Source organism: Carcharhinus amblyrhynchos, chromosome 1 (genome assembly GCF_965287045.1).
Source record: "Carcharhinus amblyrhynchos chromosome 1, sCarAmb.v2.hapA, whole genome shotgun sequence".
Taxonomy (NCBI): domain Eukaryota; kingdom Metazoa; phylum Chordata; class Chondrichthyes; order Carcharhiniformes; family Carcharhinidae; genus Carcharhinus; species Carcharhinus amblyrhynchos.
Window position 1 is genome coordinate 69892269 of NC_137324.1, and position 17218 is coordinate 69909486.

The 17218-nt window shown below is 43.6% G+C and overlaps 1 protein-coding gene across 3 annotated transcripts in view; it reads right to left on the minus strand.

Moving 5' to 3' along the window:
• Positions 1-17218, minus strand: part of adamts6 (ADAM metallopeptidase with thrombospondin type 1 motif, 6) — a 286378-nt gene that overhangs the window by 54698 nt on the left and 214462 nt on the right. For all 3 annotated transcript variants that reach the window (XM_080186565.1, XM_080186557.1, XM_080186560.1), the window contains exons 15-16: positions 10377-10479; positions 9176-9309 (exon numbers count right to left, since the gene is read on the minus strand). In XM_080186565.1, coding sequence (XP_080042691.1) covers positions 9176-9309; positions 10377-10479 — 237 coding nt within the window. The remainder of the gene's footprint in view (positions 1-9175; positions 9310-10376; positions 10480-17218) is intronic.

Below are 17218 nucleotides of genomic sequence, written 5' to 3' on the forward strand. Positions count from 1 at the left end.
AGTTCTAAGACCCAGCAATTAAAATGTGACCTTCCTGCATTTGTGGCAAACATCCTGAGCATTAACTGTTGCAACATTTCTTTCACCAAAGTAAATGTTAAAAAAACTTTCCCGTAGAAACTAACCTAATCCCTAGTAAACATCCAGCAAGGTCTGTCAAGTTCGAACATTATAAGGACGGGGGGCTGATTTTTGTCATTCTGTGTGGCTGCAATATTTATTTGTTCTCTGCATAAGCCCTGTGGAGTTCAGGCAGGTGTAAATTATCTTTAAAAGTGTCAGTGTGGATACACAAGCACTTACAGATTGCTATTGGGTGGAGGGAAAGATCCTGTTGCTTCAGCCCAGTATGTGCTTTGCGATGTTTGCAATTGTATTCATTAGACTTTTGTTTGTTGGTTTCTTTTCATCAAAATCCACAGGGTTTCCCTGGGTTAGTGCAAAGGCTTAAATATGTTAAAATATGCAAGTCAGCGAGTGGAGCTTTCTTAAACCTGATGATGAATTTCTGCTTATTGCTGGAAGTAAGACTGACATGAACTTCCACTGCATTACTGCAAGTCACTTACACTGATTCATCCACAGGGTTGTAGGTGCTATAAAACAAGTGGCAGGCACAAAGGGTTGTAATGTTGGTTAATTCCACAATTTTTCTGTAAGATGGGAGACATTTGGAAAAAGTCATGGAGAAGATAGCGTGCAGAAATTTCATTAAGGTCTGTCCTCAGGAAAATCCATGATCTGCTCATGTTCATTCCCATTGAAAGAGACACCATGCAAACTTCATGGTGCCCTCTTGTGTAAATGATTATGTTGGGCCAAGTAGGTCCATTCTTCAAATTTAAATAGGCTTACATTAACACTGCAATGAAGTTAATGTGAAAATGCCATTCCTTCCTGAATCAAGATCCTGGAATTCCTTCCCAAACAGCATTGTGGATCAATCCACAGCACATGGACTGCAGCAATTCAAGAAGGTGGCTCACCACCTTCTCAAAGCCGACTAGGGACAGGCATTAAATGCTGGCCCGCCAGCGACACCCGTGTCCCATGAATAATAAAGAAAATGGAGAATCAAGGAAGTGATAAGTCTTCCTGTTTCACGGATGTGGGCTGGAGTCCTTTGTGCTGGAGGTCGATAGGAACAGAGAATTCATGTTTCCACCGGGAACCAGGAGGCCCTCAAGGAGCTCCCTCCAAAAGGGAAAGGAGGAGGGGTAGAAGTAGCATTCGTGTCACACATGTATCAGACAATGACCATCTCCAAAGGGACAGAATCTACCCAGCTCCCCTTGACATTCAAAGGTATTACAATCGCTTAACCCCCGCCATTCGCATCCTGGAGAATTATCACTGACCAGAAATGGAACTGGACCAGCCATATGAACACTATGATTACAAGAGCTGGGAATCAAAGGGAGCAGAGCAGAAGCAGAGGGGGGAAAGAACACCTGCATTTCCTGAGGTCAACAGAGGAAATGGTTCTCTGCATCATGGTTCCAACTGTGTCGGAGCCCATTGCATTTGGCATCGTGGAGGACATTGTGAATAATCTACGTTCCCACCTCATGCACTTTCTCCCTACTTACCCTCATCCTTATCCTTCTATTTGGCAAGATGTGTAAGTTGTTAAGTTGTAAACATGAACCTCTTGCTATCTAACCCTCTGTGCTCACACCAATCTTCCCCACCTGATTTTTTACTTTCAGATACCTAAGAGCTGTGCCTATCTAATCACAGCAGCCTTAGGAGAAGTGAGGAAGCTATAATGTAACAAAAATGAAGAAGCCTTGTCTCCTGATCTGGCAGTCAAGTCACAAACTTAAATATTGGCACGCTGCATACTTTAGAGAGCAGTGTAAAATCAGATCTACACTTGGTGATTCACAGATGGACTGCAACCAGGGCTAAGGATAGGAATAGGCTGTTAAATGGGGGTATCACACACAAGTTCTGCTGCCAGAGTCACAGATGAAGACAAGGGAACGCCGATGTAATGAGCACCGAGATACTTGGGGCATTGGCACATCTGTCAGATAGCCTGCCGTCACTGGCAAAAGGAGAATGACAGAATCTAGTCCCAATCTGGTAAAGGACGTTGTACGGAGCTTGGAGTCCATCTATTCTTCCTTGCTAACATTTGAAGACCCACCCATGAGGCAGCTGTCTCAGCTCCCACTGCAGACAGGCAGTGACTAACCAATGTCTCAGTGCTGCCGTGGCAGCTCAGACAGAGGTCCCAAGATCCATGTTTGCTGTCATTCAGGTTCAGAATGTTGTCATCATGGCTGAGGATTTCAGTGCTCAAAGAAGCAGGGAGACTGTCACACAAGTCCAATAATCAACAGATTACTGAGATTGCTAAGTTTTTTTAAGGTTAGGTTTATTTATTAGTGTCACAAGTAGGCTTACATTAACGCTGCAATGAAATTATTGTGAAAATCCCCTAGTCACCCCACTCTGGCGTCTGTTCAGGTTCACTGCGGAAGAATTCAGCATGACCAGCGCACCTAACCAGCACGTCTTTCGGGTTGTGGGAGGAAACCAGAGCACCTGGAAGAAATCCATGCAGACATGGGGAGAACGTACAGTCTCCAAACAGATAGTGACCCAAGCAGAAAATCAAACCCAAGTCCTTGGTGCTGTGAGACAGCAATGCTAACCACTGTGCTGCCCAACTACTGTGCCACCATGCTAAGGTACTGCTCCGTGACTATGTGGAGCAGGAACCAGGATGACAATATTCATGCTCACATCAAAGCCACTCCACTGTTGCTTTTGCCACTGCCTCACTGGTAGGTTGGGTGCAGTCTGAATCTCGACCCTCAAGGCACACAGGTGCTCAAGACTGTCTTGCAAGGCCATCTGCAGTCTCATAACAGAAACTTAGAAGTCTTCCACTAGCGATGCTGCAGACACGGGGATAGCACTGCATACAAGCACTATAGGACATGCAATGGTATTCACAAGACAGGCACTCAGGGAAAGCACAGTAGTGAATAATTCATTTTTGCTGGAAAACTGGATGTGTTGTTTGATAAAGATGCTAATGACAAGGGTTCTGTTGGTGGCCTTTATTGCAGGATTATGGCCAAGAGGATGCTGTGGCAGGACCTTGCAGATGACGGGAAGCTGGGCTATACTGGAGCAATGATGGTGAAGGGATGCTGTCCGGGAGAGCCAGAGTCTGAGTGCTTATGAGCAAGTCTATCCACAGCGAAGGCCTCCCAAATGTCCCATTCCTACCTCCTCCTCTTCCTCCCTCTGTACATCCCTGCAGCGTCTCCTCCATTTCCCTGTCATATTTCAGATCCATAGGCTCAGCTACTCTGAGTAGTGGTACTGTTGCTAGACCCGATTTGAATCCCACCATGGCAAATGTTGGAATATGAATTCAATTAAAAAGTCAGGAATAAAAAGCCTAATGATGACCAATTAACCACTGTTAATTGTTGTAATAACCTATCTATTTCTCTCTTGCCCTTTGGGGAAGGAAATCTGCCACCCTTATCTGGTCTGACCACAGCAATGTGGTTGACTCTTAACTGCCCTCTGAAATGGCTTAACAGGCCATTTGGTTCAAGAGCAATTAGGAATGAGCAACAAATGCTGGCATAGTCAGTGATGTCCACACTCCATGAAAAAAAATGTTTAACTCTCCATTTTTGTTGCAGGTTTTTTGTGGACAAATCATCAAATTGTTCTTCCTGAAGCTCAAATCCTGAAACAACTCTGTAAACACTCTACAGCCCTTCCACAAACTTCCCACTGATTATCATTACTGATAGTAAACGGGACATTGGAAGGTTGGCCCAATAGCAGTAGTATGGGAATGTGGTCGGTGTGTCTTACAATTAAAAGCACGTTGTAAAAAGATGTTTAGTGAGATGTGCAGTCTAATTATTGAATGCATTGTACTAAATCAGCTGGAATAACTGCATGAGCTCACAGTCGGGCCAGCTTGGACAATTTCAGCAAATGCAGGCTCACATGAGTGAGCATAGGGCACCATGTGAGTCAGAATCACTGCATACCTCACCCAGAGGACCAGAATCACTGCATTCCCCACCCAGAGGACCAGAATCACTGCATTCCCCACCCAGAGGACCAGAATCACTGCATTCCCCACCCAGAGGACCAGAATCACTGCATTCCCCACCCAGAGGACCAGAATCACTGCATTCCCCACCCAGAGGACCAGAATCATTGCATTCCCCACCCAGAGGACCAGAATCACTGCATTCCCCACCCAGAGGACCAGAATCACTGCATACCCCACCCAGAGGACCAGAATCACTGCATTCCTCACCCAGAGGACCAGAATCACTGCATTCCCCACCCAGAAGACCAGAATCACTGCATTCCCCACCCAGAGGACCAGAATCACTGCATATCTCACCCAGAGGACCAGAATCACTGCATACCTCACCCAGAGGACCAGAATCACTGCATACCCCACCCAGAGGACCGGAATCACTGCATACCCCACCCAGAGGACCAGAATCACTGCATACCCCACCCAGAGGACCAGAATCACTGCATTCCCCACCCAGAGGACCAGAATCACTGCATTCCCCACCCAGAGGACCAGAATCACTGCATACCCCACCCAGAGGACCAGAATCATTGCATTCCCCACCCAGAGGACCAGAATCACTGCATTCCTCACCCAGATGACCAGAATCACTGCATACCCCACCCAGAGGACCAGAATCACTGCATTCCCCACCCAGAGGACCAGAATCACTGCATTCCCCACCCAGAGGACCAGAATCACTGCATTCCCCACCCAGAGGACCAGAATCACTGCATACCTCACCCAGAGGACCAGAATCACTGCATTCCCCACCCAGAGGACCAGAATCACTGCATACCCTACTCAGTGGGCTGATGGTTTCTGTCGCAAATTTTTTTCAGCCAATATCTTTTCATAATCAGGTTACTAAAGAATAACATTTATTCATGGACAATTTCACTAAAGCCATTCAGAGAGACAGACTGTAACCATCATTTCCACTTTATCAATCAAAGTGACAAATTAGTATGATTAATTGTAATGTCTTTGTCTCTTCTGCTAATTATAAATTTTACAATAGATCTTTATTTAAGTAGTGAGTACCAATGAGTTCACTGGGGGACAAGCTTTGAGGGTATCAATTAACACAAATGTCAATAGGGATGATCATTGAGTTGTGTAGGTTAAAGTTTTATCGCTTAATGTACTTGAACTTAAATCTCAGTTTTTCCTTCATGTTACAGCGTAACTCCAAATGATCTAAGGCATCACCCTTAACTGATGTGTTACATTAAACACAGATACCTATACATAGGTAATTACTTTCTCTCTATATGTATGCATACGCACATAAATATTATTATATTTATGGTGTACTTTACACTGTTACAATGTGAGCTTATAAGATGTTTTAGGACTATATTGTTTGGTTTATAACTGTACTTTAGCTTGAGACTGTGGGAGGAATCTCACAGCTATTCACACCAGTGGTATTTTCTGGTCCCACGCCAATGAACAGAGATTTGGCTGTGTGCCAAATTCTCTGTCCTTGCTTGCAACAACAGCAGTAAGGTTGCGCCCTGTATTGGTAACTTTAGGGTAAATGAGAGGGGTCATGTGACATATAGAACATAGAACACTACTGCACAAACAGACCCTTTGGCCCACAAGTTGCACCTATCATTTCCATACCTACCAGGCCATAGAACTATCATTTGCTTCTTGTAGGTAACTTAAAAGTATCAAACAGAATTTCCCCTTTTCTACTTTTAACGACAACTGAAAACCCCAATTTTGTTACGTTACTTGGTCTCTTAAGTAGACGTCTAAATCTCTCAGGACCATTCCAAAGTGATTCACAGTTCCCAAGGTTTTACATCTGTTCTTTCCCCTTCTCAATACTATATTGCATAGTGAGACCTTCCATGAGCATTCTCCGTCTAGGTCCAGCTGGGCAAACTTGGTCTTAAAACTGAGCATGAGCACCCGCTCCCCCCTCATTCCACATAGTGAATGATAGGCTCAGCATTTTCTCTGCTCAAGGTGCAGGGCTGGCTGACTTGTTTATTTTGCAACAGCCTCCCAGTTGACTGCAGACCCCAATTAAAATTGATACATGGCAGATTCTAAAAATGTCCAATTTTCAGACAACTCCGGTTTGTGGACAGTCAGATTTGAGACATTACTGTAATACCTTCTGGGACTTCAAAAGATGCAGAGTCTACCTATTATAGATTTAGGAGCAATTACCATTGTCCCCAAGTGTGAACATCTCCCTCTTAGTAAAACAATCTGGGTCGTCTTCTCATCTCTTGCAATTAACCCACCCAGGCTTATTGTCAGGCCGACGCCAGTAGATCTTAGCAGTGTTGAGGAGCAGAAGGACCTTGGGGTCCGGGTCCACAGGACTCTTAAATCGGCCTCGCAGGTGGAGGATGTGGTCAAGAAGGCGTATGGTGTACTGGCCTTCATTAATCGAGGGGTTGAGTTTAGGAGTCGGGAGATAATGCTGCAACTTTATAAGACCCTTGTCAAACCCCACTTGGAGTACTGTGCGCAGTTCTGGTCGCCTCATTACAAGAAGGATGTGGAAGCTATTGAGAGGATGCAGAGGAACAATCCCATTAAATCCCATGTACTCATCCAGAAGTCTCTTAAAAGACCCCAGCGAGTTCGCCTCTACCACCACCGATGGCAGCCGATTCCACTCACTCACCACCCTCTGAATGAAAAACTTACCCCTGACATCTCCTCTGTACCTGCTCCCCAGTATCTTAAACCTGTGTCCTCTCATAGCAACCATTTCTGCCCTGGGAAATAGCTTCCGAGAATCCACCCTATCTATACCTCTCAACGTTTTATAAACCTCTGTCAGGTCATCTCTCAACCTTCGCCTCTCCAGGGAGAAGAGACCTAGCTCCCTCAACCTATCTTCATAAGGCATGCCTCCCAATCCAGGCAACATCCATGTAAATCTCCTCTGCATCCTCTCAATAGCTTCCACATCCTTCTTGTAATGAGGCAACCAGAACTGCGCACAGTACTCCAAGTGGGGTTTGACAAGGGTCTTATAAAGTTGCAGCATTATCTCCCGACTCCTAAACTCAATCCCTCGATTAATGAAGGCCAGTACACCATACGCCTTCTTGACCACATCCTCCACCTGCGAGGCCGATTTAAGAGTCCTGTGGACCCGGACCCCAAGGTCCTTCTGCTCCTCAACACTGCTAAGATCTACTGGCGTCTGCCTGACAATAAGCCTGGGTGGGTTAATTGCAAGAGATGAGAAGACGACCCAGATTGTTTTACTAAGAGGGAGATGTTCACACTTGGGGACAATGGTAATTGCTCCTAAATCTATAATAGGTAGACTCTGCATCTTTTGAAGTCCCAGAAGGTATTACAGTAATGTCTCAAATCCGACTGTCCACAAACCGGAGTTGTCTGAAAATTGGACACTTTTAGAATCTGCCATGTATCAATTTTAATTGGGGTCTGCAGTCAACTGGGAGGCTGTTGCAAAATAAACAAGTCAGCCAGCCCTGCACCTTGAGCAGAGAAAATGCTGAGCCTATCATTCACTATGTGGAATGAGGGGGGAGCGGGTGCTCATGCTCAGTTTTAAGACCAAGTTTGCCCAGCTGGACCTAGACGGAGAATGCTCATGGAAGGTCTCACTATGCAATATAGTATTGAGAAGGGGAAAGAACAGATGTAAAACTTTGGGAACTGTGAATCACTTTGGAATGGTCCTGAGAGATTTAGACATCTACTTAAGAGACCAAGTAACGTAACAAAATTGGGGTTTTCAGTTGTCGTTAAAAGTAGAAAAGGGGAAATTCTGTTTGATACTTTTAAGTTACCTACAAGAAGCAAATGTTTAGTTAATAGTGTTCTTTTTGTCTTTTTCAAAGTAAAAGTGAAATCTTGTGTCTTTTGTTCAGCTGATAACTGGAAGTGTAAATTTCCCCTTTAAAAATTATCTTTCTCTACAGAGATGGTAACAGTACATGAACTAAATGTTCTTCTACAATCCTTTTGTCCCTTCTGTTCTCCAAAGAGGAATAAAATTAAACTGAAGGATGAATACGCAGGATCACATGCCAGATTGATCCATGTATATTGCAAGTCAACAATAAATGTATATTTTCAGTTTTCACATGGATATCATCAAATAGAATCATAGAATCCCAACATTCAGCCCATCAAGTCTGCACTGACAACAATCCTACCCAGGCCCTATCCCTTAACTCCACATATTTATCCTGCTAATCCCCTTGACATTAAGGGGCAGTTTAGCATGGCCAGTCACCCTAACCTGCACATCTTTGGACTGTGGGAGGAAACCGGAGCACCCGGAGGGAATCCACGCAGTCATGGGGAGAAGGTGCAAACTCCACCACAGGGTGACCCAAGCCAGGAATTGAATCCAGGTCCCTGGCTCTGTGAGGCAGCAATGCTAACTACTATGCAACCACGCCGATATGTTACTACATGTATAGACTTGCTTCCATGCAAGAATTCCCCACTTTCAAGGTGACGCTGGAGTGATGCGACTTCTTGCAAGTTGTCTCCAGCATACCCTCTAATTCTATCTTTTACTTTCATTCTATGCTTTTGAAACTGTACTCTCTTTTAAATAGTCTAATAGACCTACCTTATATTGTTGATCTTTCTCTACACCTAGCTATGTCTGTAGCACCACATTTTGCACCCTCTCCTTTCCCTCTCCCCTATGTACTCTCTGAACGGTATGTTTTGTCTGTGTAGCGTGCAAGAAACAATACTTTTCACCGTATACCAATACATGTGACAATAATAAATCAAATCAAATCATTTTAATATATTGATCTGACCGATGAGAAGAAAAAGCAAACCTTGGGTACAAAGGTTTAAAATCATGAAACTCAAAGGCAAACCTATTCACAATGATAGAAAAGGGGTTGATCATTGTGTTTCACTACCCCACTAAATTTGTTAAGTGAAGCACACTTCTGTGGGCACTGTTGGGGCTTCTGCTTTTGACTGAGCTAAGAATCCATTTGCAACAACGAAGAAGGAATTTACAAATTTACGTGTCAACCGAATTCAATAATTCCTTAGAGTCTTCCAAAAAATGATAAGGAAATGTGATACAATTAATAATAAAGTATATGCAACCTTGCACTCTCCATTGATACAGATATCCAGTGAGTCTGCATGGCAACGAGTTCCATCAATAACTGCAGGAGACCGTTCAGTGTAAAAATTATATCCTTCAGCCAAGCAGTTTAAAGCACATGGCTTAACACCACCTGTTGAATGAGAACAGAAGTATTTAAATATAAAACAAGGTACCAATATTTTCTGAATGTAAAAACTCAAAAGGCAACATTACATACAAGTTCATTCAACTTTAATCTGCTGAACATTCATGCGTACCATATAATCAGAAATTGAACTATTGTTATTAATTCTTATTCAGTCCTTAATTTTCTCCCACCTCTCTTGGAACCCATGCCTGATGCTGGGGAACAGCTTCACTGGCAATGGCAGCTTCCTAATACCTCATCCAAATCACTATTCATCCTACAGAAGCACAGATGACCAACAATATTTATTAGCTAAATAAAAGCAAATTACTGCGGATGCTGGAATCCGAAACACAGACAGAAAACGCTGGAAAAATCTCAGCAGATCTGACAGCATTTATGGGAAGAAGAAAGAGCAAACGTTTGAAGTTTGGATGACTCTTCGTCAGAGCCTTCGGTCAGAGAAGGAAAACAAATGGTTGGGGTCAACAAAGAGGCAGACAAAGCAGAGTTTATATAGCTTGTCCTTACTGTTCAATTCCCACTTACGACCACATTAAAATTCAACTTCACCTGTCATTCAAAAAACATGCATTTCTCATTAGGTGTCATGGGGTAATGACCATGGACTGATTCTGTGACTCATGTTTTCAGTTTTATATTAGCACCATAAATATTAAATGGAATGAAGAATTTAAAGAAAATTAATTTGGTTTCATCTGAATTTATATATGTAAATAAAAAGCAAGAAGCCACAAAATTCTGAAATGATGCCCCAAACAAGTCATAGGATGTGAATTACTGTCTGCGATTCTCAACTTTGTGCCACCAGGAGAAGACACCAGATCGTTTCCTGTAAAAACAGAGGAAAGACTAGGAGAAAGGTTTATTTCTAATTGCTGTTATGCATGTCCAGAGGACAGTTACAGAGTAGTATTGGCAGAGAGCTGTCTATCCATCTCAAATGGCCTGACAGTTATATGGTCATGGAGACTGCTGGAGAAGGAAAAGGGGAAATAGTAAAATAAATGATAAAGAAAAATACTTAGATGACACAAAATCACACTAACCTCCAGTGTATGGCTTCCAGTTGTAATATTTCCCGCGAAAAGGTAAATTATCAAAGTCGGCGCATTGTTTTTCACGGAAGTCACGAGATCCTGTTGGACATGGCTAAATGGAATTGTGGAGAGAAAAACATACATTTCTGTGTTGTGTCTGTAGAAAAATATCACATTACCTTTTCCTGAGGTTATCTTTCCTCCCAAGAAAAGCATTTTCAAAGCTAATTTCTACAGGATTTGAATGCCAATCATCATCAAATGCAAACTAAATATAAACATTTTTGATTTAAAAAGAAACTAGAACATTTCAGGAGTGTTTGTTAAGTGTTAATTTAACTGCTCCATGGAGCTTTGACTTTCCTCGGTGTAGCTACAAAGCCCTGACTGCCAAAACAGCATTAAACTGTCAGTGTCCAATTTAAATATAAGTATGCAGTTTGGACATCATCATAACATGTTTAGTATTTGAGCATAATGGGTTGCTGTTGGAGCTTACAGCGCAAAAAAAGGTAAAACTATTACCTATTTTCTTTCTTGCAAATGAATACAAGAGTTGCGTTAATAAACAGTCTGGAATGGTGATTTGATTGCTGAATACAGAACATAATTACACGTATTGCAACATTTTCAGACGGGATGGGGGGGGATACGGCTCCTCCTGTCCGCTCCTTAGTGCTGCAGGGGGTGCTAAACAAGGTGAGGATCACACCTGCCCCCAGTAAGTGGAAGGAATTAGTCCTGCTCTTGAGACTTACTAGCTAATTTGAGAGGTCAACAGTTCTTGCAGTCCCAGCATCGCCTCAAGAGAGTAGAGGTGTGCTGGTGAGATTTTGGAGGCCAGGCAGAGAGGTATAAAGGAGGATGGATTATAATCTTGGTTGGGGGGGAGGGGGGGGGGGTGCCCCTAATGCACACAGGGCAGTCCCGATGAACGAGGTAGCTCTCTTTCTTCCTGCCTTTTCACCATCATTGGTTAAAAACAGCCTTCCCACTTTTTCCAACCTTCCATCGTCTGATGTATTATGGCAGTGGAGGCAGATTGAGGGTCTTAATTTCCACTTACTTGGGCAGCTAATATGCCTAAGGGCGGGTGGCAAAGTGCACCCCTTGCCCACCTCCTGCATTATGCTAACCAGGTTTAGATTGTGTGGAAAGGGAGTGGGCCACTCACCTGACCTATTTACGTGTGCTCCCCTCCTCCCCTGACCACAACCAAAACCACACCCACGGGGCAGGGGGAGTTTATAAAATTCCCTCTGGAACCCACCTTGGACTTTTCATTGTTTCTGACGGTTAACCAAGAACACTGCAGCAGATCACATCTGATCAATCAAGATTAACAAATTAACTTTATGAGCACATGCTAATGTGTAATCTGAACAACAAAAATCAATTCTAATTTTTTATTTGATTTGAATGGTGTGCGGTCATTTTTAAGTTTTCTTCTTGCAAAAGATCAGTTTGGCAATTATTTCATGGTTATAGCAATACATGGAATAGCATTTACATGCAGCACAATTAGAAATAATTTCAGCAGCAGCATGATGTTCCCAAAATTGTACATATACAGGCCCCCCCATTACCTTTGAAAAGCATACAGAGGATTCAGCTAAATCCAAAGACTTTTGATGAGTACAACAGGATGTAATTAGGTCTGGATCTTTTTTTGGTAATAAAATTCAAATGGTATTTCTGCCCACTTAAATTAAATGCATTTTCCTCAAAATTACTCTGAATCCCAATAAAACAAGTTCTTTACATCTAAATTCTGTATGTTACCACTAAAATAATTAGGGTTAAAGTGAGGCTTAGTCACACTGGTGTAAATGACGCCCGCCCAGTACTTCCAATTCTACCCTGCCAAAGTTAATGGGGTCAGTGGAAGGTCCCTTCATTGACAAGTTCTGGGTGGAGGACTATTTCATGAGCAGCACAGCTCAAGAAGCCTGTCTGCTAGAAGGAGGCAAGGAATCCAACTGAGCCATTTAGATCTAGGAGTGGCAATGCTGGGACCCCCAACATTTGGGCGGCGAGGTGGTACAGTGGTTAGCACTGCTACTAGGGACCTGGATTAGATTCCAGCCTTGGGTGACTGTGTGAAGTTTGTATGTTCTCCCCACATCTGCGTGGGTTTCCTCTGGGTGTTCCAGTTTCCCCCTATAGTCCAAAGATATGCAGGCTTGGGTTGACTGGTAATGCTAAATTGCCCCTTAGTGTCAAGGGAACAGCAGGGAAATACATAGAAATATGGGAATAGGGACCGGATGGGATTGTTGTTGGTGCAAGGTCAATGGGCTGAATGGCCTCCTTCTGCATAGTAGGGATTATGTGGTTCCACATTAAAGATATTGGTCCACAGTCTCAGTTAACCAATACTGGACTCTGCGTACAACAGTTCAGGGAGGCAGGATTCCCCAGTTTGGGTATCTGCATGCTAGCCACATTTCCTTCCATACCACTGGCTTTTTTGGAGGTGGCTGGAACCTTTCTGGAAGAAGGCTGGAAACCATTGTATCCACACATTGCACCTGGCCTCCCACTGCACTCCTGCTTTACTGTGGTGGGACTGGACAGGTAAGGTCATGGATTTTAAGGGACATTAATTCGATTGAGAAGAGTTCTGTGCCCTAACTCAAATTATTCATGCCTACCTTGGCCACCAGATGGCTCCCAAATGGCAGGCTAACCAGGCCTGGCTCTGATGACATGCTCACAGCAAGAAGTCTCACAACACCAGGTTAAAATCCAACCAGTTTATTTGATAGTAAACCCACAAGCTTTTGGGGTTTGCCCCTTCATCAGGTGACTGGAGAGTTCTCCATTCTCAGAACTCTCCACTCACCTGACGAAGGGGCAAACCCCAAAAGCTTGTGGGTTTACTATCAAATAAACGGTTGGATTTTAACCTGGTATTATGAGACTTCTTACTATGTTTAAGAACATAAGAACATAAGAAATAGGAGCAGGAGTAGGCCATCTAGCCCTTCGAGCCTGCCCCGCCATTCAATAAGATCATGGCTGATCTGTCGTGGCTCAGTTCCACTTTCCCGCCCTCTCCCCATAACCCTTAATCCCCTCTCTTATCAAGAACCCATCAACCTGCTTCTTAAAAATATTTAGTGAGGCAGCCTCCACCACTTCAACGGGCAGAGAATTCCAGAGATTCACCACCCTTTGAGTGAAGAAGTTCCTCCTCAACTCCGTTCTAAACCGCCTCCCCTTTATCTTGAGGCTGTGCCCCCTAATCCTACTGTCTTTTTTGAGCGGGAAGAGTCTCTCCACCTCTATCCTATCCATCCCATTCATCATCTTATACGTCTCAATGAGATCTCCCCTCATTCTTCTAAACTCTAACGAGTACAAGCCTAGTTTATTCAGCCTCTCCTCATAGCTCAATCCCCTCAACTCCGGTATCAGCCTAGTAAACCTCCTCTGCACTCCCTCCAGGGCCAAAATATCCTTGCGCAGGTGCGGCGCCCAAAACTGCACACAGTACTCCAGCTGCGGCTTACCCCAGTCCAACGCCGGAATCTCCACATCTGACGACACACATCAGATTATCTTGAGGTGCTGAAATGAAGGAATTCCTGATGTAGGAATTCCTACCTTCGCTCATGATGATTCTCATTTGTTGTTCATTGGTGCACCTGGATACATCAGCGTGAGCTCTCTGTGTGCCCAGGTGTTGTTCCAGTTTCTGGCACATTTCTGTGAAAGAGTGGGATTTTCCAGCCACGCCAGTGGTGGGCACCATTGTGGGTAGGGCAGGAAGTTTTGGGGAGCTGTTCTCCAAATGATCCCCTCCTGTCTGCAATGCGCATGCTGCTAGTTGGAATGGAAAATCCTAGAGAGGTGTTTGTGAAAATGGTTAGGAACCTTTGAAATTGTGCATTTGGCTTTGAAAGCTCCCTTTACTCTTTGATATGTTTAATGATCTATACCAGTTGTAGTCACTCTTTAAATCAATAAAGTGGCAAAACAAATGCCTAGGAGCTGTCGGACTCCAATGTAAAACCATTAAACTGGGTCTGGAGTTTATTCTCTCATCTATGTGGTGATTTTCAATGTACCTTTTCAAACATTACACTGTCAATCTACTGGCCACTTGCAATAAAAAGTCACATTCCCAGAAATATTGCCTTCCTGCTAATATGAAAGTTTCCATGACACAAGGTCAAAGCTGAAAAGTCAAACAGAGCTTTCAAACATTGTACAATTGGTAAAGACATGGCCTTTTGTTGTCTACAACAAATGATCAAAGCAGAAAAGAAGTGTGAAATGTACCTCATAGTAACTGGTGACCTTCACTGTTTAAAAGGAGCAGGTACCATAGAAACAAATAGCATTCACTGCAAAATGTTTGCACAGTAATTGATACAACCACTTGATAAGAAACTACAGCAAGTTATCAAGTCTTAACATCCAATTATAAGTTTCCACCTCGGGGGGATTTTCTGTTTTAATTTTAGGGGGGGTGGGGTGGGGCGGGAGCGGGAGGGTGGTGTTGGTGGTCAGGATATTTTGGATGCCAGGGCTTGCTGCCCTGCCATCTGCAGAGTCATTAGGGAACATACTCTCCTTGATCACAGCAAACCCGCAGCCATTGAATGCTCCGTTGTCTGGAGATGGTAATTTCACCCTGCATGTGGGCGCTAGTCACACCTCAGAGAGTTGCCCTTCAATCCCACTGGCGACTATGTGGTCCCATCAATCTCAGTGCCAGCAGTGGCCAGGGCAAGGACTACCAGGATCCCAGGGGAGTGAGGGAGTCTCACCAAGTAATGGGGAAGGAGGCCTGAGGGGGGGTGGTAAGAAGGATGGGTGGCGGTCTTGTTGGAAAAGTCGGGAGGGGTTGGAGGAAGGAAGGAGGCACCTAGAAGGGACAGGCCAATGTGGAAAGGGTGGCCAAGACCCAGTAATGTGACATGCCTGACTTCCTTTTACCTCTGAACTGCTCTGGGAAATGGCCTTAAGTGACCGATAATTGGCCACTTAAGAGACTCACTTGGGGTAAGGATGGGTAGATAGGCTGCCCCAGACCTTGCTGATCCCTGTGAAATTGCAGATAGTTTGGAAGAAGGTGGAAGTTTGGCAGGAAGCCCATCTTGGGATTTTTACCGCCCCTTGCCACCCCTCCCCCATCTGCAAATCCGCCAGCTAGGGAGCTGTGAAATTCTGCACAATGTTTAACTGTAGTTGAGATTAAATGCCATTTTCAACATTTCACTGAACATCTTATATCCCAGTTTGCAATCTAGTTCCTTGAATGCTGATATTTTACACAGCACTTGCAATCCGATCAGTAGTCATGTAAATTTCATTGCTCCATCTCCAGGTACCATGGCTTACGAGAGAATGGGGCTACCTACCACTGGATTGGGTCAGGATTATGCTTGGCAAAGTATTGCAGTGGTTTTCCATTGCCTTCTGCAGGAGGGCTGACCAGGGGACCTTCCAACTCTTACCACCTGTCATCAGACATATTGGAAGATTTACAAGCTGATAACTAATCTGCTTTTCTTCTGCTATCTAATGTAGGGCACTTTATTGAAAATCTATTACTGACAGTTAATGGAGGGATATTTTAATTTTGAGTGGGTTTTGGGGAACATTGAGAGAAAGAAATACTCCAGAGAGTTGATCCTGGTCTACATTGCAATTGGTTGTATTAATGTGAAAGCACGGCCAAAATGACACTGGCTAATTTCAATTTGAATCCACCAAAAAGCTTTCAGTTTTTCAGCTGAAACAAACTAATGCAAACTTGTTGGCAAATTTGATCTCGAGATGAGCATCTGCGTACGTATCCACACCATTACGAAATCTCCCCCACCAGATTGCTGAAACCCTCAATCATGTCTTTGTTACCTTTATTCTTAACTATTCCTGGCTGCTCTCCCACATCTGAACCTCTATGAATTTCAGGTTGTCTAAAATTCTGCTGCCTGTATCCTAACCTGCACCAACGTCTATTCACCCATCACCCACACTCACTGCATTTGATCTGATTAGACAAAGCCTCAATTTAAAAAATCTAATCCTTGTTTTTAAACCCCTCCATGGCCTCAATCCTGTTTATCTCTGAATCTCCCCTAGTCCTCTGAGATACCTGCATTCCTTCACTTCTGGCCTCTTGAGCATCCCCAATTTTAATTGCTCTGCCACTGATCGCCACACCTTTAGCTGCCAAGATCCTAAGCTTTGAGATTTCCTCTCTTAACTCCACATCTCTCTTTCTCTTTCCTCCTCCAAGATGCTCCTTAAAAGCTACCTCTTTGATCAACTTTTAGCTCATCTGTCCCAATACTTCCTTATGTGGCTCAGTGTCAAATATTCTTTAATAAAGCTACTGTACCTTGAGATGTTTTGTTATACTAAAGGTATCACATAGCAAGAAGGTGTCATCATTCTCCCTTTAACTTCGTATTTTGTGGAAAGTCTTGCTTGAGATTCACTTAGGGAACTAACTACAAAAGTTCCTGGGTTTTTGTTATTGTTTTTCAGTGAAGGCTTCCATTGCTAATTGGTTCCATCGTGAAGGAATAAACAGGCCACCCCATGTAAACTCACAGCCAGGTGATGTTTGGAACTGGGCCAGTTGGCAGCAGAATAAATAACTGAAGCGTTAGAGAGGAAAGTATTTGCCAAAATGTTTTGAATAAATGATAAAGTAAATGCAAATTGTCAATGCTGGTGAAAAAGTGAAAAAAAAAAGCCATGTACGCTGGAAATCTGAAAGAAAAGCAAATACGTAACAGGTGAACCAGCATCTAAAAGTTAAATGTGGGTTACTTTCAAAGAATGGCCTTTCAGAACAATTTCAATGCAAGAGTCTCACGGGAAATATT